Below are 27842 nucleotides of genomic sequence, written 5' to 3'. Positions count from 1 at the left end.
TCAATTTAGATGGTTATAAAAGGATGGTAATAAAAGGATTTTTTGATTGACAGTTATACATATACAAACTTATCGATTGAAATGCTCATTATATAGGATGATTCATTTATCGTTATCAACATGTATTACATCGTATAGCAAGATATCGCGAAAAATATTTGTCTTATTACGTTTCACAACACGAAATTACATTTATAGCGCAAAAAATTTAAGAACGCGATATATATAAATTTATATTTATTTATTACAAGTACAATTTTTGTCCCAAAAAAATGACAATAATAAAAAAAATTTCAAATAAATTCAAAATTTATTAGAACTCAATGTTCGACCTTGAAGAGGCTTCACTTTGCCTTTTTCTTCTTCTTCTTCTTTTTGATCGGCTGCTTCAGCAGCTCTTCTTCGCGTCCTTCCGTCTGCATATCCCTGGTCTCGTATCTGATCGGGGCCCTTCTTTCCAAGCCCTTCGGGGTTTTCATCTCCAGCTGTATGTCAGATTTCTCGCCGACACCGACGAGGCCCTTCTTGCCGATTCTTAGAACAAAAATATCGTGGTCAGGATCGGCGGATTCGCCTGGTCTCGTCGCCGCGGACTCGTCAGCAACTATCACAGTTGGTTTCTTCCCAGTGACGTCATCGCCATTGTCAAAGAGACCGGACACCTTGAGAACCACCGGCTTTCCGCAAAACTTGGATCGAACGAGGCTTCTCGACGTCTGAAAATTAAACCCGAGATTCTTAGAACGATTAATCGCAAAATTCCTCCAACACCTACCATATCCTTCCTCTCTGTCAATCCATCGTCTCCTTTGTTTCTTTCTTCGGCAGCCCCCAGTTTTCCACAAGATACACAAGTATACCTTTCCGGTATGCAAACGGGACAAGCCGTCGGACCCGGAAGTTCCTCGCTGGAATCCCGGAAGAGGTCGATGACCCGAGAATCTATTTTGCGACACCTGTACGACAAAACCTGATCGAGCTCTCCGGAGCCGAAGACGAACGTCGAGGGATCCAGTCCAACTGGTGCGTCGAACCCGGTAAGGATCGTCTGCCCGAAGCCGGACATCCTGACGAAGATGTCCAGGCTGCCCGACAAGCTGTCGTTGTGAATCAACGGCACCTGGCCGTCGTACACCTTCGACGTGGCGATGCCCTTCCGCCAGTCCTGCAGCATCTCTAGCCTCAGAGCCGCGTACTGACCCGACAGGTCCAGCTCGCCGACACCCACCAGGATGTCAGGTTTGATGTTGTCCGGCATCTGCTTCTTCGCGGTGATCTTCAGGATCATCTTGACGGTGCGATCCGTCACGGTTTCATGATCGACGGCGAACAGCACCGATTTTCCCGCGTTGAAGACCTCGACGTCGTTGGCGACGCCAGTTTGGGGTTGAAAGAGAGGGTCCACCGGGGTCATGGCCAGATCAGCCTCGTCCAGGAAGTCGAGAAATCCGAAATAGACGCACGTGGGCACGCAGAACATCTGATTTAACTTGGCCAGTCGGTCGCCCGACGCCTGTCTCACGAACACCTCCAACAGGAACAGATAGTGCTCCCTGCACTCTTCCGGTGATGCTGGTGCCTGGTCGCGGCTTCCGTAAATTGGTGAGTTGGTGGCGAATTTGGACATGGTTGAAATTTTGCTTCCCCTGACACGCAGATGATTCTATATGATCGGAGAAGCTATTTCATTAGCAAATTAAATAATTAATTTATTATTAATATTTTTTGTCAGAAATCAGCTGATTCAAGCGTTAATTTTCGAATTAAATTTTAAAATAATAATATATTATAAAAATAAAAATTATAATGTGTTCTAAATAATATGTCATAATTCTTTAAACTCGATTATTATTTTTGACAGTTATCAGTTGATTTCTGTCAAAAAATAATAAAGCATTAATAATTCGGAGGTGCTGTTTTTGTTGAACGTGATAATTTGTCGATTAACCGTGACGGATGCGAATTTTTTCATTAACCGGCAAATTAGGTGAATTAATTAATTTGAGAAAAATTAGATAAGACAAGTACGGAAGTCTATGGAGATATTTGTAACACACACAACGAGGAATTTTACAAACTCATTATCCAGAGGTTATCAGCAGTTGCTGCTGAGCCAGCTTAGCCTAATCATACATCATCTGTCAAAGTTCAAGTTTCAACTGAAAATGTGATCGATAAAGGAATGAACGAGAGAAAAGAGAAACAACGTAGTTTGTCTATATATCAATATATGTATATATACATCGTTCTACTTCTACTTAATAATTTATTATTGCACAGGTATAGAAAAGCTCGATGTAGGACGAAGTGATATACGATCTTAAGACGATGATGCAATGTCAGTAGAATTAAAAGTGATACTAAAGTTATACGCGTTTATATTCTTAGAGCTCAACCTATTTCGATTGTTGTGTTTAAAAAAAACTTCGACTATACTGTACTTTAATAGAGATTTAACCACAGGATGTCCGATAATGAGAAGTAATTTAATCAACAGTATCATGAAATATCCTATCTAAAAACAACATTTCTCATTATTCTTTTGAATATGAAAATATTTACAAAACGAGACAAATTTTTTCATCGCAAAAAACAAAAATAATAACTCCAAAGAAAGAAAGAATCCAAACAGAACTTAATATAGAATCAGAATAATTCCATTCTAAGATCAATATTTACAAATGCTTTTTACTTAAAAAGAATGAAATCCTCACGTCGTAAATTTCTTACAGCTTTTCAAATATTATGCAATTTCTAAACTCTCAGATATTCCAACATCGAGTTGTTTTTTTATTTTATTAGTCAGCGATAAGACTGTTTTCTTTTTCCATTGAAAATGTGGAGTGCTCGCGTAATAAAATGTGACACATTACAGCACTTATAACACGGCCTTCTAGTTGAGAGGAGCCGGGAGCGGTCGCACTTTATCGTCGTAAAATGTTCCGGATATTTAATTTCAGATAGTTGTCATTTTTCACGCGAAAAACGCCGGTTTATGAAGCATTTGGTCGTCTTCATCATGCGATCATCGTTACGCACACGCACACGAATACGGTGATATCTGCGTCGTTTTACGTGATGGCTCTACAATCCACACGTCGATATTATTTATACGATCGGGGTTCGATTGGATGAAATTGCGGCCTCGCCATCGCACCGCTAAATGAGGACCAATTAATACGCCAGACGGCTATTAAATTCAGTAGAATAGTTAACTAAGAGAGACGTTTATCTCTTGACCTCAAAAAAATGTAACGAACAACTTTAGGCCGCTTGTGGTCTCACACGACTTCCTTAGTCAATTAAGTTCAATTAAAAAAAAATATTCTCCATTGAACGCGAGAAATTTTCCGAAATAGAATCTCATTAATGTCGAGAATAATATATTTTGTATATTAAAAAAATAATATGCATGCGTTTTAAATAATATGTTATAATTCTTTAAATTCAATTAATATTTTTGACAGAAATCAGCTGATTTCTGTCAAAAATATTAATCGAGTTTATGGTATTAAAACATATTATTTAAAATATATTATTTTAATTTTTATAACATATTATTATTTTAAAAATTAATTAGCAAATTATTAACGCTTTATTAATATTTTTGACAGAAATCAGCTGATAACTGTCAAAAATATTACTCGAGTTTAAAGTAATATAACATAAATATTGTTCAAAACATCTTATTATTTTAATTTTTCAACATATATATTGTTATTTTAAAATGTAATTAGCAAATTGATGCTTTTATCACTTGATTTCTATTAAAAATATTATAAGCGTTAATTTGCTAATTAAATTTCAAAATGTAATATGTTAAAAAATTAAAATAGTAATATGTTATTATACCTTCTGCAATTGAATACTTTTTGACAGAAATCAGCTGATTTTGAAAAATATTATTCTTATACATATATATATATATATATAATAAATTATCGAAGATATATGCGATATTTAAATTCGAGAGAATGAATTTATATTTTAAAAATTATAGACAAGGTAAACACGACCGTAGCAATGACCAAAGAATTTTATATAGACAAAGTTGAAGAATTATTAAATGACAAAGATAATTATATGACAATCAAAAACAATCCAATAATAAAAATAGAAAAAGACCTTAACAAAAATTTAAAACAATGGTTAAAAAATGAATGGATCACAAAAAAAGACTATTATTGTTTAAGTTCCAGTGATTCAGTGCTTCCTAAAGCATATGGCTTGCCCAAAATTCACAAGGAAAATGTTCCATTCAGAGTAATAGTATCATCGGTCAATACAGCACTACATCATTTAGCTGCATATTTACACAACATTTTAGTGACAAGTTTACCCAAAGGTAAAAGTCATGTTAACAATAGTTTTGAATTGTGCAACGCTTTGTCTGATCTTAAATTAAATAACAATGAAACAATCGTATCTTTGGATGTGATATCGTTGTTCACAAATGTTCCTGTGGACCTTGCAATAGACAGCATAAATAATAGATGGCATTACATTGAAAACCACACATCAATAGACAAAAATGAGTTTGTTAATGTAATTAAATTTATATTGACTTCAACGTACTTCACATTCAACGAAACGATCTATAAACAAATACATGGAACTCCTATGGGATCGCCTTTATCTCCAATTATTGCTGATATTGTCATGCAAGATATAGAAACTAGGATTCTTGAAACTATAAAGGTTAATATAAGGTTTTACTATCGCTACGTCGATGATATCTTGCTTTGCTTGCCAGAAGATCAAGTCACATATCTAGTAGAAAAATTTAATGATTGTCACGATAGATTAAAATTCACAATAGAAAGAGAGGATAACCGTAGCATAAGTTTTTTAGATATCTCACTCAAAATTATAAATAACATAATATACATAGATTGGTTTCAGAAAAAAACATTTTCGGGTAGAACACTCTCATATCATTCAAATCATCCTATATGCCACAAAAAAAGTGTAATATATAATTTAGTAGACCGGTCAATATAATTATCACATCCCCGTTTTCATAGTAAAAATTTAACATTAATCATAGAGATTTTATTGAGCAATAGTTATCCTCTTGATCTCATTTTCTCAGAAATCAATAATAGACTGAAGTTCCTTATTGTCAATAGATTAAACAAAGAAATGACTCAAGATATAAATAACGAAATCATAAATAATGACAATAATAAAAAATTCATAGCGATACCTTATATTGAAAGAATCTCGGAACTAGTAGCATCAGAATTAAAAAAATCAAATATAACAGTAGGATACAGATGTCTAAAGAAATTAAACAGAGTCATAAAAACGCAAAAAGACAGAGATAAGCTCCAAAATAATTCGGGGGTCATATATAAGATTTCGTGTAATAATTGTGATGCTACATATGTAGGACAGACGAAAAGACAATTAGGTACAAGAGTAAATGAACATAAAAATAATATTAGATTAGATTCAGTAAGGCACTCGGTGGTTTCTGATCATATTGTAAAATTTACACACAATTTCAATTGGAACGACACAAAAATCCTAGATTATGAAAAGAATTATTATAAAAGGTTGATATCAGAAATGATATATATTAAAGAAGAAAACAACAGTATCAACCTAAAAAAGGACACCGAGCGTCTTGACGGTTCTTATTATGATATTCTAAAAAAATTGTCTACGTCATCTTAAAAATTGGGTATATATACAGCGCGCCGACATTGTAAGATACAGATATCGATTTGTTTTTTAAAAAAGTACACATTGTGATTATGTTAAGTAAAAAGAAATAATTTTTTAACAAAGGTGTTATGTTCGTTGACAAAAAAGTAAGTTAATACTATTTATTAAAAATCTAAATGTATTGTAATATTTGAGCGGATATATTAATTTGTTCACAGTGTCGTTACATAATATAACAGCATCTGACGCTCTAACTCATGCCAACAATCAGGAATTTGGTACTGCGTTCGTCATATAATCTTATAATTGTTGTATTTATTTATGATGTCGAAATGACTAAATTAATTTTTTAACATATTATTAGGATATTGAGAAAGACTGTCGTACAGTCGAAACGTTTATCGTAACTTTTGTATAGTATGACGTAAATTAATAAATAAAAAATTTTTCAATTATTAGCATATAAGCTCGTTAAGTTGGCCTTTTATTATATCACATATTTTAATTGTATACGAGCCGAAGTTTAATTTATAAAATATATAAATTTAAAAATTATAATTTGCTATATAAAAAAATAAAAATAGACAAGTTCTGATAAAAAAAGAAAGATTTTTTAAAGAGAAAGCTCCTTCGCCCACGGGTTTCTCGATGGGCGCCTGCATAATATACAAACAAATATCGATTACACCTCGTACGATAGCGGGAATCGCGTGTTCCACACGTGCTTGTGCGTCGTCGTCGACGGCGTTTACGCACGCGATAATAATGAATAACGCATGGCACGCGTGAATAAACGGCGACGCGATGACTCTGCTACGCAGGCAGCCTAGTCGTGTGACATCGGCTCGCCAAATTTCATCATGCTCCGTCGTCGTCTTACGCGATGGTGTAGGCCAGACTTATTGTTAGATGCACGCTGCTCCACCATTTCTGGCTCTTAGCGAGTCGCGATACAGATTTAGGTGAGGGACAGCGACGAAAGTTCATCTCCTACAGAGTTTATCAACTTCTCAACAAGCTTCTATAGAATTTTTTTCCCATTCTTCCCGAGCAAAGTACGAGAGATGACGATTAAACAAAAATTCTAAGAATAAAAGCGATGACGCGCCAGACTTCGAGATATCTCAAAAAAGTCTCGCAAAAACATGCAATAAATTGCATATTAATTTCGGAGCAATTTCTACAATTTTGCCATTTTTACTCCGGAACTTGGGTCGCCCGGCTGGCATTGGAAGGAAGAGGAAGAGGCGAGAATCGGTTGGAATCGAGCGACGACCTCTGCCGCGAAACCTCGAATTACAGCTGATAGAGCGGAAGTGGGGGAGGGAAAAGGGGGAGAGTGGCGGCGGCGGTAAAGACGCGGCGGCGAACTCGGCGGCGGCAGTCGGCGGCGGTCCTTTGAACGGTTCGAACGTTCCCGTGAACGTCGCGGAAAGGCACGGCGTGCTCCGGGCGGATCGTCAGAGGGACAAACCTGAACACGGGAATGAGGCAATCCACCAGGTCGACAGTCTCTTGAATTCTTCAGCGACACGCACGTATAGAAGGGGACGCACCAGGGACGAACGATACTCGGCGCGATTCGAGTGAGTACCTGCTGATCGATTTCATCGATTGCTACCTGTCTGGCGAACCAAGTAACTGACTAACGGATCCGCGAGAAATTCCGCGTCTCTCTCTTCGCGGATTTTCCCGCGAGTCGCGGATATTTTCGTACCGCGTCGCGCATCTCGAAAGCGCGACGAGGATGAGAAGTAATTTCTTCACGGTTTTCGGAGAAGGAGCGATAAATGTAATCGGAGCAAAAAAAAAAAAAAAAAATCGCGTACGGAAATTTTGGCATTCCTAAACACAGTTTTCTTCTCCGATAAGAAAATTCCTTATTCTTTATATACGAGCTTATTCTCAACTGTTCACGATGTTGCATTATATTACATAGCGTCATCATATAAATGATTTTCCTCGTTATTATTATTTTCTTGCAACGTGTTACGGAAAATTACTATTATCATTAATATTATCAGTGTTATATAATATGTTAGATATCTTGATTGATTGAAATAAGATTATTCATCGAAAATCATCAGTCAATTTTCTCTCGAACGTCTTCTAGATCAGGTCTAAAAATAATCAACTGCACGGAATGGTACGATTTCGGAATTATTAATATTATATTAATTGTTCATTCAAGAAAGAGAGGGAGACCACGTGGAGTCGCTTAAGCGAGACTTGTATGGCCAAGCAAGACGGTCTTCTTATCGCGCGCGAATATATTTGCATGATGTAACTGCTTGCCGATATTTCGGATGAGCACCGATAGAGTCCGCACTTTTGGTCCTACACTTTATTAGAAAAACAGCTGGATAAATTATAATACAATCAAAGGCTCCGATAAAAGCAATAAAAATAGGAGCAATAGGACCCGACAAGATTTAGTTGCTTGTTAGCTCCCCAGATAGCAAACTGACGTCATTAAACGTCATTAGACGTCAAACAGATGTCTACAATGACGTCAAAATGACATATGCTTGCTACCTGAGCTAGCAAACAACTAAATCTTGTCGATATTAAATTCATTAATTATTCAAAAAAGAACATTACGCATACACGTGTATTCTTTTTGGAACAATTAATAAACTTAAAGGGAACAATTAATAAACTTAAAGGAGAACAATTAATAAACTCTAAACGTCGTTCATCATTTTTGCGCACCCTTTGCTTTTGCTCGAATAAAATAATAAATGCTTTTCCATGATTGAAAATTTAATTAAAAAATCGAAACTTTCCTTGCTGGCACAGATGATTTTCATTTATGCACCGGAGGCACAAATTATTTGTATATGTTTTAATACGTTTTTCAGCAAGTTGCACATTTAAGTCTCTCATTTTCACGAATAAGAATCGTATTTCATCTCTATACTCTTAATTGAAATGTAAATTGTATCATATTGTTTAAAATTCCCTTTGTTATTCGGATATCTTGCAATCGTCAGTCATGAGTTAACACATTCTTCGATATGTGAAATACTATATCGGCGACACATTATTCCGGTCCTCTATCGATTCGAAAAGTGTTTAAAAAAGGGAAAAAATGTACTAACTTGACATTTTGCAAATTTAGGACCGATATCATTTTTTTTTGCATCAGAGAGGGAAAAAGCTTAGACGCTTCTGCATTTCCTGTTGAATTTTCACGTGTCCTTTTTGTATCTAAGTATCTCGGAAATGTCATGAAATCGGCGTTCGAGGATATATTTAGTCCCCCAGGTATCTTTAGTATATTCTTAGATATATCATCTCGTCTAAATCTTCTTACATGTGCTTCTCATAGTTTTCCTCGTCGTATCTTGTCATTCTGGCATATCTTAAGATAAAATTCAAGTTTAAAGGCGTCCTTTATTTTAATTTTATTGCAACGCAAAGGATGACTGGTCAATTTCAAGTACCCCGAATTTGATCTTTCTTTATACATAGCTGCATCCTGCTATACGTTACTTGTACAAGTATACACTGTAAAAAAATATGTAAAATTACGTTAAAAGTATGTAAAATTACATAAATAATAAATGTAAAATTACATGATAAATAATAGAACCATTTCTATTATTTATCGTGTAATTTTACATTTATTATTTATGTAATTTTACATATTTTTGTGTAATATGTAATATATGTAATATGTGTAATATGTAATGTGTAATATGTGTAATATGTAATATGTGTAATATGTAATGTGTAATATATGTAATATGTAATATATTACATATTACATATTTTTTTACAGTGTACCTTCTCGTGTTCGGGCAATAATCGACTATATACATGTACAGACATTCGATACTGAATCATCGCGTTTTGTTGGTCGACAGCCAAATTCCGCATTCTTAGTTCAATTCGTTTTCCCCTTTTAGCCTAAATCCGCCTAATCTGGGCTTATCGTCTTTAATGCAGCATATAGTAGAATCGAAAGACATATAGACTAGTCGAGCATGAAGTTCTAAACGAAACGGGAACTTGTGCGATAAGATAGATAGATTGTTGCCACGTCAACTTACGTTCACTGAACGATATTATTTGCAAATTAATATTTACTCTGCTGAATTATGTGAATTGACTTCTTTATTTAAGTATATACATTATCCGTCTCATTTTCAGTTATCGTAACGTACAGATTGTGTTTAATGCGCGTTCCACGAAAAATATTATCACGTTTATGCAACAATTATTACAAAATATGTTTGAATAGTCTCTCTTATCTTGATTATTTTCAGTCATTCAAAGTACAAAGTGTTTGTCTTATCTCTCATTCCATGTGTGTTTTTCATTTCTAAAAAGGATTATTTTATTAATATTATTTTAGTGTTATTTTAAATGTTTATAATAATGCATATATAGCTCTACATTACGCAATATTGATTATCGTAAATCAAAATATAGCATATACAACATTGGATTATTTTTTATAATTAAAATATAACATACACATATATAGCATATATAAAAAATATATTTGCTATATTTTATTATACACATATATATATATATATATATATATATATATATATATATTGTATATATATATATATATATATATATATATATATATGTATAATAAAATATAGCAAATATATTTTTTATATATGCTATATATGTGTATGTTATATTTTAATTATAAAAAATGATCCAATGTTGCTTATGACGTGGCGATTACATATTAAGTATACGGACATTATGTGAGAACGTGACCTTAGATTTTTTGCGGTTTTGCATAACGGAGTCACATATTTTTCTGCTATACTTGAGCGATAAACACAGCAGGACACATATAGAATAAATATATAGACAATTTTAATTTGCGATTCAGAAAGGTTCTTTCTTTTCTATTTATCAAAATTAATATTTTCTCCTAAAATTTAATGAGGACAGATTCATCTCTGAATAAAAAAGGTGTCGAGGAAAAACCGATTACTAGTAAAAAACTGACGAATTTTTATTGGAATTATATTGGATTTACCAGATAGTAATTTCAACGACTGACAATATGCGAGTAAAAAATTCTGTTTAGATAAAATTTACATGGCTGACTATTATAATCAGTACCTAGATAATTTTATTTTTCAATAATTGACACTGTGTTAAAAAAACATTTCCTGAAAAAAATGACTAGAAACTACTCAAAATTAATTTCCTTCTCAAAGACTTGACAAGGACAGATTATGTCTGTGTAAAAAATGAGGAAAACTGATTACATAAGTCAAAAACTGCCCAATTTTTATTATGTTGAATTTCCTAGATAATAACTGTTTAACGATTGAGTAAAAAATTTTCTGTTTAGATAAAATTTAGGTGGCTGACTATTTTATAATCAGATAATTTAATTTTTCGATAGCTGGTACTGTGTTAAAAAAGTATTTTCTGAAAAAAATGATTAGAAACCAATTAGGCCAAATGGATGGATTGATTGATCAATTAATTTTTACAATGTTGGTTATTTGAAAAAATAAAAAATAATTAACAGCTGACGCTATGTTAAAAAAATTTTCCGATTATTTTTTGTTCAGAAAATGTTTTTTTAAGACAAGCTATTAAAATTTTATTTTTTAAACACATCAACTATTAAACATTTATTTTTCTTTATTTTTGGCTATTCCAGAAAATGATTTTTTTAACGCGTTGACTATTAACAAATAAAATTATCTATGCACTGATTAGTACTTAACAATATCTAAATAAGATTTTATCTTAATATTTTTTAAACTAAATAATAAATAATTTATGCTTAGCCAAAATCTATAATATTCTGCGTTTATTTATATTTTCTGACTAATAACTAGTCAAAATTAGATAAGACAAACTAACTAATAAATATGTAAGTGATAATCAATCTGTACGTTCAGTTAAAATGCATAAAATGCATATTTTGGTTATTATTTCCTAATCAAGATAACTATGAAGATTAATCAGAACAAATTAATTAGTTGGACTATGTTTGCCTTCGAAATTAATATAATATTAATTGTAATTTTTTGACACTTTCTACGAAAGAGATTAGATCAGTTTTGATCATATAGATTCAGGATTAATCACAATTAATAATTAAGTTAAAATTTAATAATAAATAATTTTGTCATAAAATTATAGCTGTGAAAATTAATCGAAATAAATTGATTAGTATACATACAATAGTTAAATTCACAATATCTTAATTGCAATTTTTTAATATTTTCTGCGAAAGAGATCAGATCAGTTTTGATCCGATAGATTCAAGATTTATCGTAATAGGAAGTTAAATTTGATTATAGAATTAGCTATGAAAATTAATCGGGACAAATTGATTAGCAAATATAGTAGTTATTATTTAGTTCGCGGCAATTATAAGAATCAATTACTGAGCCACGCTAATTGAGCAAATTTATTACTTAAGCCACTTAGTCACTTATTTTACTCGACGATTCATCTGATTGTACTCGTAAATTTCTTTCTCGAGCTCTCTCCTATGTCAGACCACCCGTAAAACGACGAATTCTTGATCGATATACACATTATCACATCAGTATAGATATACAAACAGGCAATGACCGATATCTAATCGACAACATGTGTCAGTTAGATCGTAAACCTTGTCCTACAACTTGAAGCTTTCTATTCTGCCTACGTTGAAAGGCCAAGAATTCTATCGATTTCTTCGCACACATCGATCAACAATTATTTCGCACATTCGATTATCTGTCGCTAGTTTTTAAATGCTATTTTATGTCAATGTAAATACACAATATTGACGTAATTTTTATTAATTTTTATTTATTTTTATTTTATTTTTATTTTATTTTATTAATTTTTATTTATTTTATTAAATAATCGACACTGTATTCCCATACAGCACAAAATATTTGTAGAATTTTTTAAAAATATTTCTTAAAAGATAAAATAATTCTCAAAAATATTTTAAAAATGTTTTTATGTCTGCTTTTTCATGTTTAAAAAATATTTGCAGAAATATTTTTGAATATAGATTTAAACTAATATTTCAAAAATATGTATCAAATATTTAAGAAAATATCTGACAATGAGCGATAAAGAACATTTTTTTATAAATATTTTTAAAAGTTTTTTTAAATATTCTAAAAAATGTTATCACAAAAATTTTTTTAATAATTTTAAAATATTCCTAAAACCATTTTAAAATGTTTTTATGCAATATTTTATAGAAATATTTAAAATATTTTTTGAAAACATTCATAATATTTTGTACTGTATGCTTATAAAGCTGATTAGTCTCTTCAGATTTTAATAATTTTTTTCAAAAGATAATTTTTATCAACTATGGAAAAAATAAAATTATTTATCTGCTAATAGTTGTAATAGTTCGCCACTTAAATAGAATTTTATCTAAACAGAATTTATTTAGTTAAGTAGTTACTCCAGTAAATCTTAATATAATAAACAGTGAAAATATCAATTGTAATAAAATATTCTGTAATAGCGAAAATGATGGATGCGTATGGTCGATCTCGAAATAGTATCAAAGCAAAGATTGACTTGTCAATTTTCACGTTTTCCGATATCCGTGAATAATATTTCAACGTATTTGTTCTTTATTGACTTGTCAGAATTTTTCAAATCTAACATTTGGCAAGATAACGGCAATGATCAATTTTTTCGCTCTTTTAATTCTTAATTTGCTCTTCATCTGACAATTAAAAATTATTGCTATTGCAAATTACAATCAACACATTATGATAAATGATTCAGCGAATATTTTGTAAGATGTAAATTTGAAAAATATCAGCTCGAAAAACTTGAACATATATGTTGAAATATGCATTTACTATAAATATTGTTTAGCATTTTTACGCTTATGTAAACTTTGGTATGTGAGCAAAATTTTATCATCTTGCTAAGCTGTGAATAGATGTTTTTTATCTCCTTGGTGTAAAACTCTCTTAGGTTCTCGAATCCAACGAGAAACATGTACGATTTACGAAAAAAAATGTTTTTAATATAATAAAATATATTTATAATTCTAATTTTTTTCTTTTAATAATATTTTCAGCGATTTCCGATACACTATAAAAATTTCAACCGAGTGTTTTGTGACTTTAGACTTCTTATAGCGACCCTTGGAAATTTTAGACGAAAAAAACTTGAGAAAGGTTCTTTTTCCCTGATATTGACCTTAAATTTATGATAGGCAAAACTCACGTAATTTGACTCGTTACAGGATACTATATATACTGTTACTCGAAAAATGGTACAAGTGTAGAAAAAAGTATATGAAAAAGCTGAAAAAATTCTATGACTCCTTCATCGCGTCTCTTATTTATTTTTTTAATTATTATTTTTAAAATTATTTTATTAAAATATATAATTATTTTACTAAATTTTATTAAATAATTAATTTATTTTATTAAATATATATAATTATTTTATTAAATAATTAATTTATTTTATTAAATAATTATTTTATTAAATTATTTTAAAAATTATTTTATGTTTTAAAATAAAATAGGATGCGACAGGATTTTCAGAGCAACATTTTTTCACACATATTTTTTCCCCTAGGGCTTTTATTATTGTTCTGAATATAATTAAATATGATAATAATGCGCTTATCTAAACCTACGCAAAATAAACACGATAGTTCGTTTACTTTGTTCGAGTGTAAGATCGAGTTCGTGAACCCGGAAGTGGCAAGAACGTTAAGGTTCTTTTGTTGCGAAGCTGCACATAATGCAATCTCGTAGGATTGAATTGATCTGATTTTGTGTCGTAATAAGTGTCAAAGAAGCAGCGCCAAGAGCGGAAAATATGACGCAGAGCAAGATACATATATTATTATTCTTTTTTATATTTTTTTGTCAACGCGATCGAACCGCATAAATAAAGACATATATAATGTATTTTTACATCGCGGTCAAAATTGTAAATAAGGCCATCATTTAAATAAGGATGTTACGTTAACGAGGACACTAATGTTCGTAATAACATCTTTCTTTGCTTTTTTTAGAATATCTCACATAATCTAAGAAAATAATAGTAAAAGTTTCTATGGAATGATAAGTATAAGTCGGAGATATGTGTTATTTGCATGCATCGGCGAATTGCAATAAATCGATGCATCTGAGTCTGAAAAAGCGCGAGATTGAGATAAATCATAGCGATTTTGCGTAATAATAAGTTTCCACATCGATTTACTGTATCTTCGTTTCGAAAGCTATGAGAAAAACGATATGTCTCGATTGTAGGTCTTCGATAAGCTTGTTTTACATTTGCCACACGCAATATTTGCCGTTATCTAAATAAAATTATACGTAGATGATCATCTAGATGAAGTTTTGGCATCATTTTATTTTTAAAATAAAAATATGTATATATCTGCATCTTATTGTTAGATGAAAAAAGTGTTATTTTTACTCAATTATTTAGAATAATATCCAGATAATTTGATTTAGAGACAGAGCGCATAAAAATACTTAAGCAATAAAAACTTAGAAATAAAAGTATATAATTTTTTATTTCTAAATACATTTTTTATCTCTTCTATAATTTACATTTGTTTTAATAATATAAATATAAATATATATATATATATATATATATATATATATATATTAAAAATAATGTTATCTGGAAGTTATCTAGATGAACCACGCATATTTTTACCTGTTATCTAGATATATTTGAAACAAAATCATGTTCATCTTATCTAACAATAAGATATTTTCATCTCATTTTGATATAGCTAATTTTAATACGAGAAAGTCATCCAGAAAATACGAATTTAATTAAAGTCGTCTCTCTTGTCCGACAAAAATATCGAGGGGAATTCGGGCTTATCATATTATCGAGAGACCGCTCAATCATCGGAACATAAATTATAAGCGAAAAAAGTGATAAAATATGTATAAGGATTCCTTTGTCGAGTTTGATTCTCCTCGTTGCTTTCTCATGAATGCTGCTCTATTGTATTTTTTTTTGTTAAGTAAGATAATAATACCACAATATGATAAGCGAAGAATCTCATTCAACTCACTTGCACATATGTTTTTCAGGTAACAGAAGCACGAGATAACATATATCAACAACAGTGTGTAAGCCACGATGGTGAGTTTCAACATTTACGACACTTGTTTGCGCGCACTTAATTATTTATTCACATCTATATCCGTGTCATAAATGATCTTGCGCTATCGTCGAATAAGCGCATTTGTTGCGAGATTCGCGATTACGTTTCCTTATTTGCGTTCGTTTTTTTTTAGACTTTGGAAAACGACAAAGCGCCGACGGAGTTGGATACCTTCCTGCCTCAGGATGGATCCAATCTCAAGGATGGAGTCCTATCTGCCAAGTAAGATTCGCTTCGGAAGAAAAATACATTTTATACGATTAATTCTTTCATAAAATTATTAAAATTTTTTCATAAATAATTTTTTAAATAAATTATTTTTTAATAAATTTATTTAAATTTTTCCATTCATTCAATGTACGAGTACCAATTTTTTTTAATGGTGGGCATCAAACAATTTTTTCTCATTAAATTTTATTTTTCGAATACAAAGACCCATTTAAAGTTTCTTTGGGTACCTGGATATCTGTTTCATTAATTGCATTTTTGTGTTTCAGATATAAAGTACAAGTTGCTCCAAAAGACGTCGAAGCCGCAATACCTGATGAGAAGAGTTTTGACCCCTTTGGAGAACGCAAAGTTGACAATCCGACGACGTAAGAAACATTTTTTTGATCGCTTAACATAAATTGCCTCGTCTTCGTATATTCAAAATTATATATATTCGAAGAATTAAAAAATATCGTATAAGTAGTAAGAATAGAGAAATCTCATTCTTTTTGCTCAGACGTAATTTATTTTTGGATTAATTGGATGTAAAAAATTGACATAAAATTCTATTCCTTTGCGCATCATAGATTGTTTTTCTCGTTACGGTTTTAAATATTTTGTATTCAAATGTGTATAGAATAAATTCCGTCTTTGCATATTCCAAAGTAATATATTTTCGAAGACTAATAAAATGTCACATAATAATTCCTAGCAATAAAAATATAAATCTCGTTTGTATCTAATCCTACGTTATAAAATTAGATCGAAACATAATTAAGAAATATGTTATAAGCATAAAATTCCATTCAACTTTGGTTGATTATTTCAATCCAACCTATGACTTATACGTTTACGCGCATTTATTATTTATTCATATATTCATCCGCATTACAATTGTCTTAGATGACTTATTTGCATTATTGCCGTCATGAATAAAGCACATATTGCGATACACGTTAAATATTTCGCCTCTTTAATAGTTCGATAATACGATTATTAATACTCCAATAAAGAGATTTGCAATTGAAACGTGCGTGATGCGAGGAAGTACGTGTAATTCCATCTTAGAGAGCTATAATGTTTTTTTCGACATTGATCATCGAGATGAGGAATTATGCAATTGACATGTGTGTAACCGATAGATGATGATACTTTCAGGGACTGCGATACATTGACGCACTTATTGAAGGCCTCCCTCGGCAGCGGGATCCTGGCTATGCCTATAGCATTCAAAAGTGCCGGATTGCTCCTGGGTATCTTTGCTACGATACTCGTAGCCTTCGTTTGCACGCACTGCGCGTATATTCTGGTGAGTATTTCTGACAGACAGATAAAGATGCGTGTTTATATACTTATGTGCTATCGCCGGAGATATGCTTTCTCGAATATAACAATAGCGCCGTTGTGTAAGAGATAATAATTTAATATATAAATAATATACATATATATATACATATATATATATATATATATATATATATAAATATTGATAATTTCGTTTCCAGGTCAAATGCGCGCACGTGCTTTACTACAAAACCCGAAAGACGGAAATGGGATTCGCCGAGGTGGCCGAGACGGCTTTCGAGTTGGGACCTCAGTGGGCGAGGAAGTTCGCGAAACCTTCCAGGTATTAAGTCTTTCAAATGAAAAGACTTTTAAACGGTTAATTTTGCTAAAACAACCTTCTACTAAAGCTGAACTCGCTTTCCGCCTTCTTTACAGACATCTCATTCAAATCAGTCTGTTTATCACGTACTTCGGCACCTGCAGCGTGTACGCAGTGATCGTGGCCGCCAATTTCAAACAGATCATCGAGCACTATCAAGACAACGACGCCGGCGAATACAGCATCCGGTTGATCACGGCCTATTTGTTGATACCGATGATTCTGCTCAGTTGGGTGCCCGATTTGAAATACCTGGCGCCGGTTTCTATGGTGGCAAACATCTTCATGGGCACCGGACTGGGTATAACGTTCTACTATCTTGTCTGGGATATGCCGCCGTTGTCTTCCGTACCGTTGGTAGGGACGATCGAGAGCTTCCCGCAATTCTTCAGCATCACCATCTTCGCTATGGAGGCGATCGGCGTAGTCATGCCTCTGGAGAACAGTATGAAGACGCCGCAGCACTTTGTGGGAATCTGCGGAGTTCTCAATAAGGGGATGTCCGGGGTCACGCTTGTGTACATTTTCCTTGGATTCCTTGGATACGTCAAGTATGGGGACGAGACGATGGGTAGCATCACCCTTAATCTACCTACGGAAGAAATGTAAGACGTCAAGTTATGATTGAGAATTGAGCATGCAAACATCAGCTAATTTTATATATCATTTTTTGTGGTCAATGTTCTTTACAGAGCGGCTCAAGTGGTGAAGATCCTGATTGCTCTGGCTGTTTTTTGCACTTTCGGCCTACAGTTCTACGTGTGCCTCGACATTGGGTGGACCTTTATAAAACATCGCTTCGAGAAGAAACCGCTGTTAGCTAATTACATCATGAGGACGGTGCTAGTGTGCGGCTCAGGTATTGGAGACCTATCTTGTTTTTCGAAATATGTCTATAAGATATTATGAATCGATGTAATATGGGATAATCGTTTTGCAGTTCTTCTCGCGATAGCAGTGCCGACTATCGAACCGTTCATTGGACTGATCGGTGCCTTCTGCTTCTCCATTTTGGGCCTCCTCATTCCGGTGTTCATCGAGACGGTGACTTACTGGGATGTCGGCTTCGGACCGGGAAATTGGGTGGCCTTAAAGAATGTAATTATATGCGTGATAGGTGTGATGGCACTGATATTTGGATCGCGCAGCGCCATAACGGACATTGTAAAATTGTATGCTTGATGGAAAGAATACTTTCCATTTTTATTTAGTGCAAATGATTTTAGCGGGTATACGACGAATTTTTCTACCATATCTTTTAGATCTGCTCCCTCCACACGACTAAAGATAATTTAGAATAAATCTATATATATATATATATATATATATATATATATATATATATATATATATATACATACATACATATATGTATAAATATATGTATAAATCAAATCACGCTCGCGGACGGATGTCATTGAAGTTTTAAGCAGAAATGATGGATTTAAGCTGTAATTATAATTAATCAGATTGTCTCTTATTATTAGAATCTTGACATTCTCCGGCAAAATATATCTAGAAAATTTTTACTCGACTAAAATAATAATGTACGACTGTATGTTATGTAAGACAGAAATGATAAGCAAATGTAGATTTAGGAATAATGGCAGTATTCACTTAGCTGGAGAAAATCCGCTGCGAAACATGAATGAATTAAGGAACGCAAAGCTTTTTTTTAGAAAATAATTTGTATATTATCGAAATAATGCCTCTCACTATTTAATTCCACGATATAAAACAAAAACTTTTGATATTATGCATTTATACAAAATTGTAATTAGAGAGATCTAATTGTAATTTATCGATGCATGGAAAGATTATTTCCATAATCTTGTCTTTTACAGAAAGTTATTTTGATAAAAAAGTAAAATAAAAACGCCAAATATATTTTTATTAAATTTGTTATAAAATTTACAATAACACTATATCTGAGCCAATACATTTTTAATATTATATTAGAGAAAATATATTTTTACAAAAAAAAAGGTGATTAAATCAAAGATTTAAAAAACGCATTCCGAGAAACATTAATTAAAGATTCTGATGTGTGAAATGAATGCGTGCCACCTGCAGTATAAAAGAAACATTGCTCAATCATAGTCAGGCGGTCTTCCAACATTGCATTTAAAATAAACATTGAAATATGCTTTTGAGAACTAATTATACACACACAGAATATATGATGCTCCGACTTTTCTGAGCATAGACAAATGTTTGTATAAATAAAATTTTTACCATTTATAAGAACAGAAATTTGTAACACATGGCGTTGGTTGAAGTTATAAAATAAAAATAGTTTTACATTTTGTAAAGAGAGCTCTGCCCTTCAACTTATTTTCTATTCTTTGTCTTACATGTAATTATATTGTAATTGCATTTTGTCATAAATCGCATAAGATTAAAAACAAAAATCAATTTAAGTGTAAATAAAACTTTAGTTCTTTTTAGTTTTTTTTAACATAACATTATACAAGTAGTTTATTAGTAAACGTTGTTGTTTTACATCTTATAATAAGATCTTAAGAGCAAGATCATAAATTAGTCATTTTAATAACTTACATGATACATAAAAATACTATATTTTGGTATTACAAGCATTAAATATAAAAATGTATCAATGTTAAATACCTAATGGTTACTTCTCTAAAGGTGCATAATTAAGTAACTTCTCAATCAGATCTACGTGCCCAAGCAGCATCCTGCGGCAGCAATATCTCTTGAGACCAAGCGCATCCAAGGCATCTCTATAACACACATGTCATCTCTATTAATTTATCTAATTCTTTCATCTTATAAGATTTAATATACACTTAAAATTATTAAAATTATTAAATTCTTAAATAAAAATGTATTTATATTAAAATTTTTAAATAAACTTTTTAAAAATAAATTTAATTTAAATTAATTTAAAATTTATTTAATAAAAATATTTTATTAAAAATTCTTCAATTTTATTTAAAAATTGAATTAATTTAAAAATAAAGCGGACGATTGTCGAGAACAACGTGCTGCATAGTGAGAAAATTAACAATTCACATTCGAGGTTAGAGATGATTTCGAGGTGAAAAAACTTTACCCTTCCGTGTATTCCGCCTGAAGAAGTCCAAGATAAGCCTCCCACTTGTTGCCTATCACCTTTCCGCAGGTGAAGCATCGCACGGGGATGATCATTGCTTCTGATTCTTAATTTTTTTCCTCTTTACCAGGTTCCACAGATGCCTAGCAACGCGCATCCAAATGTCGTATGGCGTGAAAACATGTGCGAGAAACTACGAGAACACGATTAGCTCCTAATTTCGCCGCCAGAGGCGCCACTGATTCGCGAGCAACTTCGGAGTAATTAAACAAGAAAATTTTGCATTTTTTAAAAATCAAATAATTTTTCATATCTCATCTGTCATTCGTATTGACATTTGAATCTAGAAACGAAAATCTAATCTGACACGTTTATAGCTACGCGTTCAGGAATGTTATTATCCATTCTCAGCTGTCAAAAAAAGAAAACTCATCCGTTTGACTTTGAAATGTCCTTCAAAAAGACACATACAAATATGACAACTGCGTATTCGATCTAAAAACCATGTGCGCGATGACGTATAAGAAGCCACATATTTTTCCACAAATAAAAATTGCATTTCCGTTTCAATCGAGCATATTTCCTGAAAAAAAGAAATCGCGAGCTCCGCCATTCTTCCATTATACAGAGAAGCGAAGACAAGCTGCCGGAGACAGGACAGCTGCGATCGAATAAGGGAGCGCGATGGCTGGCGGGAGCGCGCGCTTTCGCGCGGCGTAGGAGAGAGGGAGACGCGATCTGGATAACGGTGACGACGACACACACACACACGTAGGGTAGGGCGAGGAAGAGTGGAGGAAGAAAATAGGGAGAGAGGGTTCGCGCCCCTCCAGCCCCGCGACGGCCATCTGGTAAACACGCACGACGCACGCACGAACGCACGCATGTATATCCCGTGCATACGGTGGCATCGTCATCAAGGGAGTCGAAGCCGAGGCGCTTTCACCTTTATCTGTCTTATTATCTATCTCTATCTGTTCGTCGTCCGGAGCTGAAGGGAAGCGACGCCGATGTGACAGCGCGAGCGGAGAATCTGCTGTAAGAGCCCGCGAAGGAGAGAGAGAGAGAGAGAGTGAGAGAGAGTGAGAGAGAGTGAGAGAGAGAAGAGAAGAGAGAGGAGAAGCGTCCGTCCGTCTGTCAGTCCGTCCTCCTTCGGCGGCGAGAAGCGACGCGCCGACTTGAGGAGAGATCAGCGGTGACACAACGAATGGGTTATGTCGTCGGCGACTCGTCGGGCATCCGAGGTAGATATATGCGGTTCTTTCCGCACGGCGGCGTCGGTTTTTCGCGCTTTTCCACCGTGCTCCGTCACCTGCGGCACGGACGAGCCGAGCGCATTGTTCGGCTCTTCCCCTCTTTCGGCCTGTTGTTATAATCAGCTGCCATTGCTGCGTGCTCCCGTCGTTGTTTCTTCCTTATTTTTCCCTTCCTCGCGTCGGAATTGCTCGCTCGAGCTTCTTTGTTTTATTTTCCATTAGCCCGAATAATGTTGCGACCCTGAACTGAGATTCTGGAGTGACCCCTGTCACTTGGCTTTTTTGCGCGTACGCGATGAATTTTTAATACCAGTGGTGTTGTTGGGATCAGTATGTATTTAGTTTTGCAGCTGAAGACGAATCATTGTTGATTTTTAAGCAGAAAGTCTTGTCTGGATATGTATATTTAGTGTTGCGATGATTGAACTTGTGTTAAACTTTGATACAAAATTGTATCTCCTATCATTTGGGTTCGCTGCTTGGTACGCAATGGATTTTTAATACAAGTAGTATTGTTTGGATTAGTATATATTTAGTTTTGCAGCTGAAGACGAACTATTGTTGATTTTTAAACAGAAAGTCTTGTCTGGATATGTATATTTAGTGTTGCGATGATTGAACTTGTGTTAAACTTTGATACAAAATTGTATCTCCTATCACTTGGGTTCGCTGCTTGGTACGCAATGGATTTTTAATACAAGTAGTATTGTTTGGATTAGTATATATTTAGTTTTGTAGCTGAAGACGAACCATTGTTGATTTTCAAGCAGAAAGTCTTGTCTGGATATGTATATTTAGATGATTGAACTTGTGTTAAACTTTGATACAAAATTGTGTCTTCTATCACTTGGGTTCGCTGCTTGGTACTCAATGAATTTTTAATACAAGTAGTATTGTTTGGATTAGTATATATTTAGTTTTGCAGCTGAAGACGAACCATTGTCGATTTTTAAACAGAAAGTCTGATTTAGATATACATATTTAGTGTTGCGATGATTGAACTTACATTAAACTTTGAAACAAAATTGTGTCTCCAGTAATATATATATTTATTAGATGTATATTAAGTTGTGACCCTGAGAAGAAACCCTAGAATGACCCCTATAACTTGGTTTTTTTGCTCGATACACAATGAATTTTTGATACAAGAAGTATTGTTTAGATTGTGATATACTTAGATTTGCAGCTGACGAGCCATTGTTGATTCTCATGCGGATGGTCTTGTTTGGTTAAATATGGGTATATACATATATTTAGTGCTGCAATGATTGATTTTATATGAAAGGGCAATAATATATTTATTAAAATATGTGCGCTTATATTTTTTTTCCATTTTGCCTTGTATCTTTATATGATTCTACAAATATTTTTATTCGTGATTTTTAAAGATATGTTACAAGAGGTTGGGACACTGATTTATATTTGCAAGATAAAGAGAAGAACATTTCAAGAGAAAGCGTTTCGTGTAAAAGTCAGTGCGAGAAGAAAGTGGGCAGTGAATTTAATTAAGGACAATACAGAGAGTAAGGAGTGAAAGAGAGTAAGAAACGAAAATAGTAAATGCAGTGGCTGCAGAGGAAGCAATGGATCCATCAATATTTGTTCCATATAATCCCCAGACAAATGGAGGAATACCATTGGAATCCAAGCTTGCTACCTACATGGTAACTTTGATTATTTTCTACAAATTATTTTAACGGTAATATGAGAAAGTATCTTAATATAATTTGTGTAAATTTTCTTTGTGTCAACAGAATCGTCCAGGTTCTGGCATAGCATTGAGCACAAACTCAGTGACCAAGCACTTGTCCAATCTTTCTCTGGATTCGCAGAAGAAGGTAACTGCCAGTCCTGAATTTGTGCCAGGGAGAGGCCTTACAAGTAGCAATAGCAGCTCGCCGAATCTCTTTAACAACTCCTACACCCATTCGCAGGAGAATGTAGGTGGCACTACATATTTTTATTTTGGAAATGCAACCAACGATCATGTTGTTGGAGCGGAAGATGGCAGTGAGGCTGTAAGCGCACAAGACTTTTTAATTGTCTTAAATAAGGAGATAGAAGTGACATTTATATTAAATTTTTGCATCGTATTCTTTATGTTAGATTGGACACGTAGCAGCAGGGCAGATTGGCTATATCTATCCAGGTACACCATCGCATCTGCAACCTGTGAAAACCACGAAACAACCATCCTCCAATAATTCCTCTGCTCCCTCCACCCCACCCCCTCTAATTGCTCCCAGCTACTTTGTCAGCGAAAGTCTGCGGCTGGATATACTGCAGAAGCATGCATTGACGTTAGTACAGCCCGATGTGATACGATTTCCCGACTTGCCCAGTGAGGTTGACAGTTACCACGAGTTATGTCCTTTGGAGCCGATGCATAAACCCGCCTCGACGGTTTTGGGATATCAAACTTCTACTTACAAGGCCACCAATATCAAGACTGGCACGCGATACTGTTTACGTCGTGTGCACGGTGAGTTTAAGTGTGTTGTAGAACCCCTTTCTTTACGATGGTCGCTAGTTTGACACTTGACATAATCGAACTGGATTTCCGACTAGATTTCCGACTCTCCACAAACACAAAATGTATGGTGCTGGTTGACATGTGGAAGCGGCTATCGCACACGAATCTAGTTCAGCTGAAAGAAGTCTTCACCACCAAAGCGTTCGGTGATCATTGTACGTATTTAAGAAACGCATTTTATGCCTATCTCTTGTGTAATTACACATTGATTGAATTTTTCGCTTTTTTTTAGCCATGGTTTTTGTCTACGATTATCATCCCGCTTCGGAGACGTTGCTGAATAAACATTTCGCCTCGACCGAGCTCAATGGTTACACCGACCCATTCTCGTCGGATCCCAATGCGCCACGGCCTTACAGTCACACCAAAAACACTATTCTGAGGCAACAGCATAGCAGTATGCTGGCGGAAAGCGTTATTTGGAGCTATATCATTCAACTCACTGCCGCATTTCGCGTTATTCACGCTGCTGGTTAGTACACATTAATTTCGCTTTTCTTTTTTGCTTCAAGGACAGTAAATATTATATGTTCCGTTACAAAATCTTGTAAAGTCCGACTTATTATTACATCTATGAGTCTTTAAATCTTAATTTTTTTATTTATTTTATTCTCATTAGCTTGAGAAAGTTAATCATTAGCTTAATTTGAGCATTAATCTGACTTGTACAAACTTTACAGGCTTAGCGTACAGATGTTTAGATCCCACTAAGGTACTACTTACATCACGGACGCGACTTCGTTTGAGTTGCGTCGCCATTCCAGACGTGGTCACTTTAGACGGGAACACGACGAATCCACTCACTCTCATCCCGCATTATCAGCAAGAGGATTTGGTAGCACTCGGCAAGCTGGTCTTGGCGCTGGCATGTCGGAGTCTCATCGCCGTCCATCGCGACAATATGTCAGCCTCCATCGAGCTGATCACACGTTCCTACTCCACTGACCTTCGAAATCTTATTCTGTAAGTTTGCGAACCCTTCAATCAGTAGCCAAAGTTGGAATTGTACCGTTAGAGGCGAGAAAACGCGCTAAAAATTCTTAGACGCCATTTCGATGAAACAGACTTGGCTTTAACACACTCTTAAGATACTTTGAAAACTATTCTTTTCATTTTATAATCATTCACCAGCTGTTAAATGATTGTAATATAAGGCCCAGTCTGGTCTTTGTACATACAACTTTGTTGACTGACTGTCGAGGAAAAAGAATAGTTTTCGAGGTATTAAAAGTGCGCTAAAGCCATTTAAAATCGTGTTTCATTGTGAAATATCTTTTCATTTAAAAATGGAGTTTAACAATAAGAATTTTTAACATGTGCTCATCTTTGATGTCACAATTTAACATGGCCACGACGAGGATCCAGAGACCTTAATAGTATTGCTTGATACAAAGCTTTCGCGTAATATTTATAAACAGAGAATAAACAGTTTAACATAGTTCTAAAAATCTATACTAGTTATAATATTAATTATGATATAAAAAAAATTTTTTTTATGTATAATGTAAGAAAAACAAGTCTTGTTTCTGACGTTATAATCTAATGTGTTGCGGAACCAAAAGTCTCAATAGCACTTTATAACTATATTTATGTGCATAATTATATTTTTAGATATTTGCTGTCAAGTCAACCCCGTAAGAGCGTGACGGATCTCATGCCGATGATTGGTGCGCGATTCTATACGCAGCTAGATGCCGCCCAGTTACGATTGGACGTTATAGAGAACGAAGTTGCCAAGGAAATAGAGAACGGACGACTATTCAAGTTGCTGGTCAAACTAGCAACCATCAACGAGAGGCCGGAGCTTAATATGGAACCTACATGGGCGGAGACAGGCGATCGCTACATGCTCAAATTGTTTAGGGACTACGTGTTTCATCAAGTAACAGCCGATGGCAGGCCCTGGTTGGATCTGGCGCACGTCGTAGCTTGTTTAAATAAGCTCGATTCCGGCTCGCAGGATAAGGTAAAGATTTTGAATAATTTTTTGAACGCGAAAGCACAGGTGTAATTACGAAGGTAATCACGAAATCTGTATCGTTACAGATATGTCTCATGTCTCGAGACGAGCAAAGTGTTTTGGTGGTAAGTTACGCGGAGTTACGACAGTGTCTGGAAACGTCATTTGGAGAACTGGTACAATCTACAAAAGATGCTGTTTAAGAGAGCGTCCTCGATAGCGCATACTCCGAACCATAATTGTGATATCGTCACTTAGCGGTACTATCATTTTACTCTTTATCGAGTTATACCGGAGAGTGAGAACTGTCGAATTGTTTGCTTGGTGATAAAAAACGCGCAACTCAGTTTTGTATACATGATTTTGCTCGTCGAATCAATTAGGTATGACCGCATCAAATGCGTTGCATTTAGGAGGTAAGACGTTAAATTTTTCGGGTTTTTTTTTTTATAAATGTTAAGGATCTATAGTCCTTAAGTCTCTTTGGGTTTCTTTATCCAGTTTGAATCTTGGAGTCTTTAGACTTTGGAATTCTTGTGTATTATAGACTCGTGTCGAATCGCTCGGATTTCAAAATCCTTTTATCGGATTTTGCAATCCTTGAATCTTCGAGTCTTCGAATTCTTGCATCTATCGATTCTGAGATCTCTCTTTGGAGTTTTGATCTCTCTTAAAGATGTAGGTTCGAAGGAGGGGGGAGGGGGGGGGGTAATCATGTGATTTTGCGAATCGGTTAAGATTTGGATTCGCACTATAAAAACCCATTACAGGTACTATAAAAGGAAAAAAACAAACTGTACACAACTTAACAATGCAGTAAATTCTTAAGGGATTTTCTTAAGACAACACCTAAACACAATCGGTGTCTAGGATAGAGACCTTAGTTTTTAGGATACAAGCATTAATGGTAAGCATTAATTTTGAAATAAATGTTTATTTTTGAAAGCAATCCTAAGTAACGCGTTGTCGTTATTTCTCGCCTATCACCAGAACGATTTAGTTTCCCGTTTCCTTTTCTCAAGTGTAAGATGTAACAACATCCAGAAAATGGACTGTGTGGCTCATATGTTGATATCTTTTTTTATTCCGAAAATAAAAAAAGGATCCAACAAGAGTCTCTAGTTAGGAGGCTCCAAAGTAACTTTGAAACCTCCTGTATACTCTCTTTCTCTCTCTCTCTCTCTCTCATTCTCTCTCCATGGTTCTATTTCTATTCATCCAGTCTCGCCTTTCTCTTTCCTAGGAGGGATGATCACCATGGTGACGACGGCGAAGAAGGGGAAGATTGGCAGTGGCAGAGCGGTGCGGAGAGGAAGGAGGATATGCGTGGCGCCTGAGGGATGCC

At 34.1% G+C, this 27842-nt stretch overlaps 4 protein-coding genes across 6 annotated transcripts; 2 read left to right on the top strand and 2 right to left on the bottom strand.

Moving 5' to 3' along the window:
- Window positions 1-222: 222 nt before the first annotated feature.
- LOC114945373 (uncharacterized) lies at window positions 223-1675 on the bottom strand. The gene is made up of 2 exons (XM_029321581.2): window positions 776-1675; window positions 223-716 (listed from the first exon to the last, which is right to left on the bottom strand). The coding sequence occupies exons 1-2, from the start codon at window positions 1625-1627 to the stop codon at window positions 345-347; spliced, it is 1224 nt and encodes a 407-aa protein (XP_029177414.2). The 5' UTR covers window positions 1628-1675; the 3' UTR covers window positions 223-344.
- A 5365-nt stretch (window positions 1676-7040) lies between these two features.
- On the top strand, window positions 7041-19988 carry path (solute carrier family 36 member pathetic). Its single transcript, XM_029321521.2, has 9 exons — window positions 7041-7256; window positions 15723-15774; window positions 15930-16018; window positions 16294-16392; window positions 17165-17315; window positions 17512-17633; window positions 17729-18277; window positions 18365-18531; window positions 18613-19988. The coding sequence occupies exons 2-9, from the start codon at window positions 15772-15774 to the stop codon at window positions 18852-18854; spliced, it is 1422 nt and encodes a 473-aa protein (XP_029177354.2). The 5' UTR covers window positions 7041-7256; window positions 15723-15771; the 3' UTR covers window positions 18855-19988.
- On the bottom strand, window positions 16111-21485 carry Rpb10 (DNA-directed RNA polymerases I, II, and III subunit Rpb10). The gene is made up of 3 exons (XM_029321531.2): window positions 20749-21485; window positions 20301-20416; window positions 16111-18264 (listed from the first exon to the last, which is right to left on the bottom strand). The coding sequence occupies exons 1-2, from the start codon at window positions 20841-20843 to the stop codon at window positions 20308-20310; spliced, it is 204 nt and encodes a 67-aa protein (XP_029177364.2). The 5' UTR covers window positions 20844-21485; the 3' UTR covers window positions 16111-18264; window positions 20301-20307.
- Window positions 21486-21540: 55 nt separating this feature from the next.
- On the top strand, window positions 21541-27446 carry PAN3 (Poly(A) specific ribonuclease subunit PAN3). Of its 3 annotated transcripts, none has more exons than XM_029321203.2 (9): window positions 21541-21786; window positions 23393-23668; window positions 23759-24022; window positions 24111-24486; window positions 24573-24692; window positions 24770-25009; window positions 25218-25500; window positions 26149-26503; window positions 26584-27446. In XM_029321203.2, the coding sequence occupies exons 2-9, from the start codon at window positions 23588-23590 to the stop codon at window positions 26698-26700; spliced, it is 1836 nt and encodes a 611-aa protein (XP_029177036.1). In that variant the 5' UTR covers window positions 21541-21786; window positions 23393-23587; the 3' UTR covers window positions 26701-27446. The 3 variants fall into 3 exon arrangements, with proteins under 3 accessions (XP_029177036.1, XP_029177035.1, XP_085341602.1); XM_029321202.2 differs by lacking the exon at window positions 21541-21786 and adding an exon at window positions 21863-21992; XM_085485476.1 differs by lacking the exon at window positions 21541-21786 and adding an exon at window positions 22035-22334.
- Window positions 27447-27842: the final 396 nt, after the last annotated feature.

The sequence above is a fragment of the Nylanderia fulva genome, unplaced genomic scaffold (genome assembly GCF_048542155.1).
Source record: "Nylanderia fulva isolate GAGA-0341 unplaced genomic scaffold, ASM4854215v1 Scaffold37, whole genome shotgun sequence".
NCBI lineage: Eukaryota > Metazoa > Arthropoda > Insecta > Hymenoptera > Formicidae > Nylanderia > Nylanderia fulva.
Note: the sequence above shows the minus strand (reverse complement) of the source record. Positions and strands in the feature narration are given on the sequence as shown.

What these genes read in the sequence shown, in the direction of transcription:
- LOC114945373 (XM_029321581.2), bottom strand. Translation starts at nt 1,627, where the DNA reads ATGTCCAAATTCGCCACCAACTCACCAATTTACGGAAGCCGCGACCAG. An exon ending in TGACAGAGAGGAAGGATATG is followed by an intron (nt 717 to 775) that starts GTAGGTGTTGGA and finishes TTTAATTTTCAG; the next exon opens with ACGTCGAGAAGCCTCGTTCG.
- path (XM_029321521.2), top strand. An exon ending in AAAGTTGACAATCCGACGAC is followed by an intron (nt 16,393 to 17,164) that starts GTAAGAAACATT and finishes TGATACTTTCAG; the next exon opens with GGACTGCGATACATTGACGC. An exon ending in CGCACTGCGCGTATATTCTG is followed by an intron (nt 17,316 to 17,511) that starts GTGAGTATTTCT and finishes TTTCGTTTCCAG; the next exon opens with GTCAAATGCGCGCACGTGCT.
- Rpb10 (XM_029321531.2), bottom strand. Translation starts at nt 20,843, where the DNA reads ATGATCATCCCCGTGCGATGCTTCACCTGCGGAAAGGTGATAGGCAAC. An exon ending in CAGGCGGAATACACGGAAGG is followed by an intron (nt 20,417 to 20,748) that starts GTAAAGTTTTTT and finishes TGTGTGTTATAG; the next exon opens with AGATGCCTTGGATGCGCTTG.
- PAN3 (XM_029321203.2), top strand. Translation starts at nt 23,588, where the DNA reads ATGGATCCATCAATATTTGTTCCATATAATCCCCAGACAAATGGAGGA. An exon ending in CCAAGCTTGCTACCTACATG is followed by an intron (nt 23,669 to 23,758) that starts GTAACTTTGATT and finishes TTGTGTCAACAG; the next exon opens with AATCGTCCAGGTTCTGGCAT. An exon ending in GACCTTCGAAATCTTATTCT is followed by an intron (nt 25,501 to 26,148) that starts GTAAGTTTGCGA and finishes TTATATTTTTAG; the next exon opens with ATATTTGCTGTCAAGTCAAC.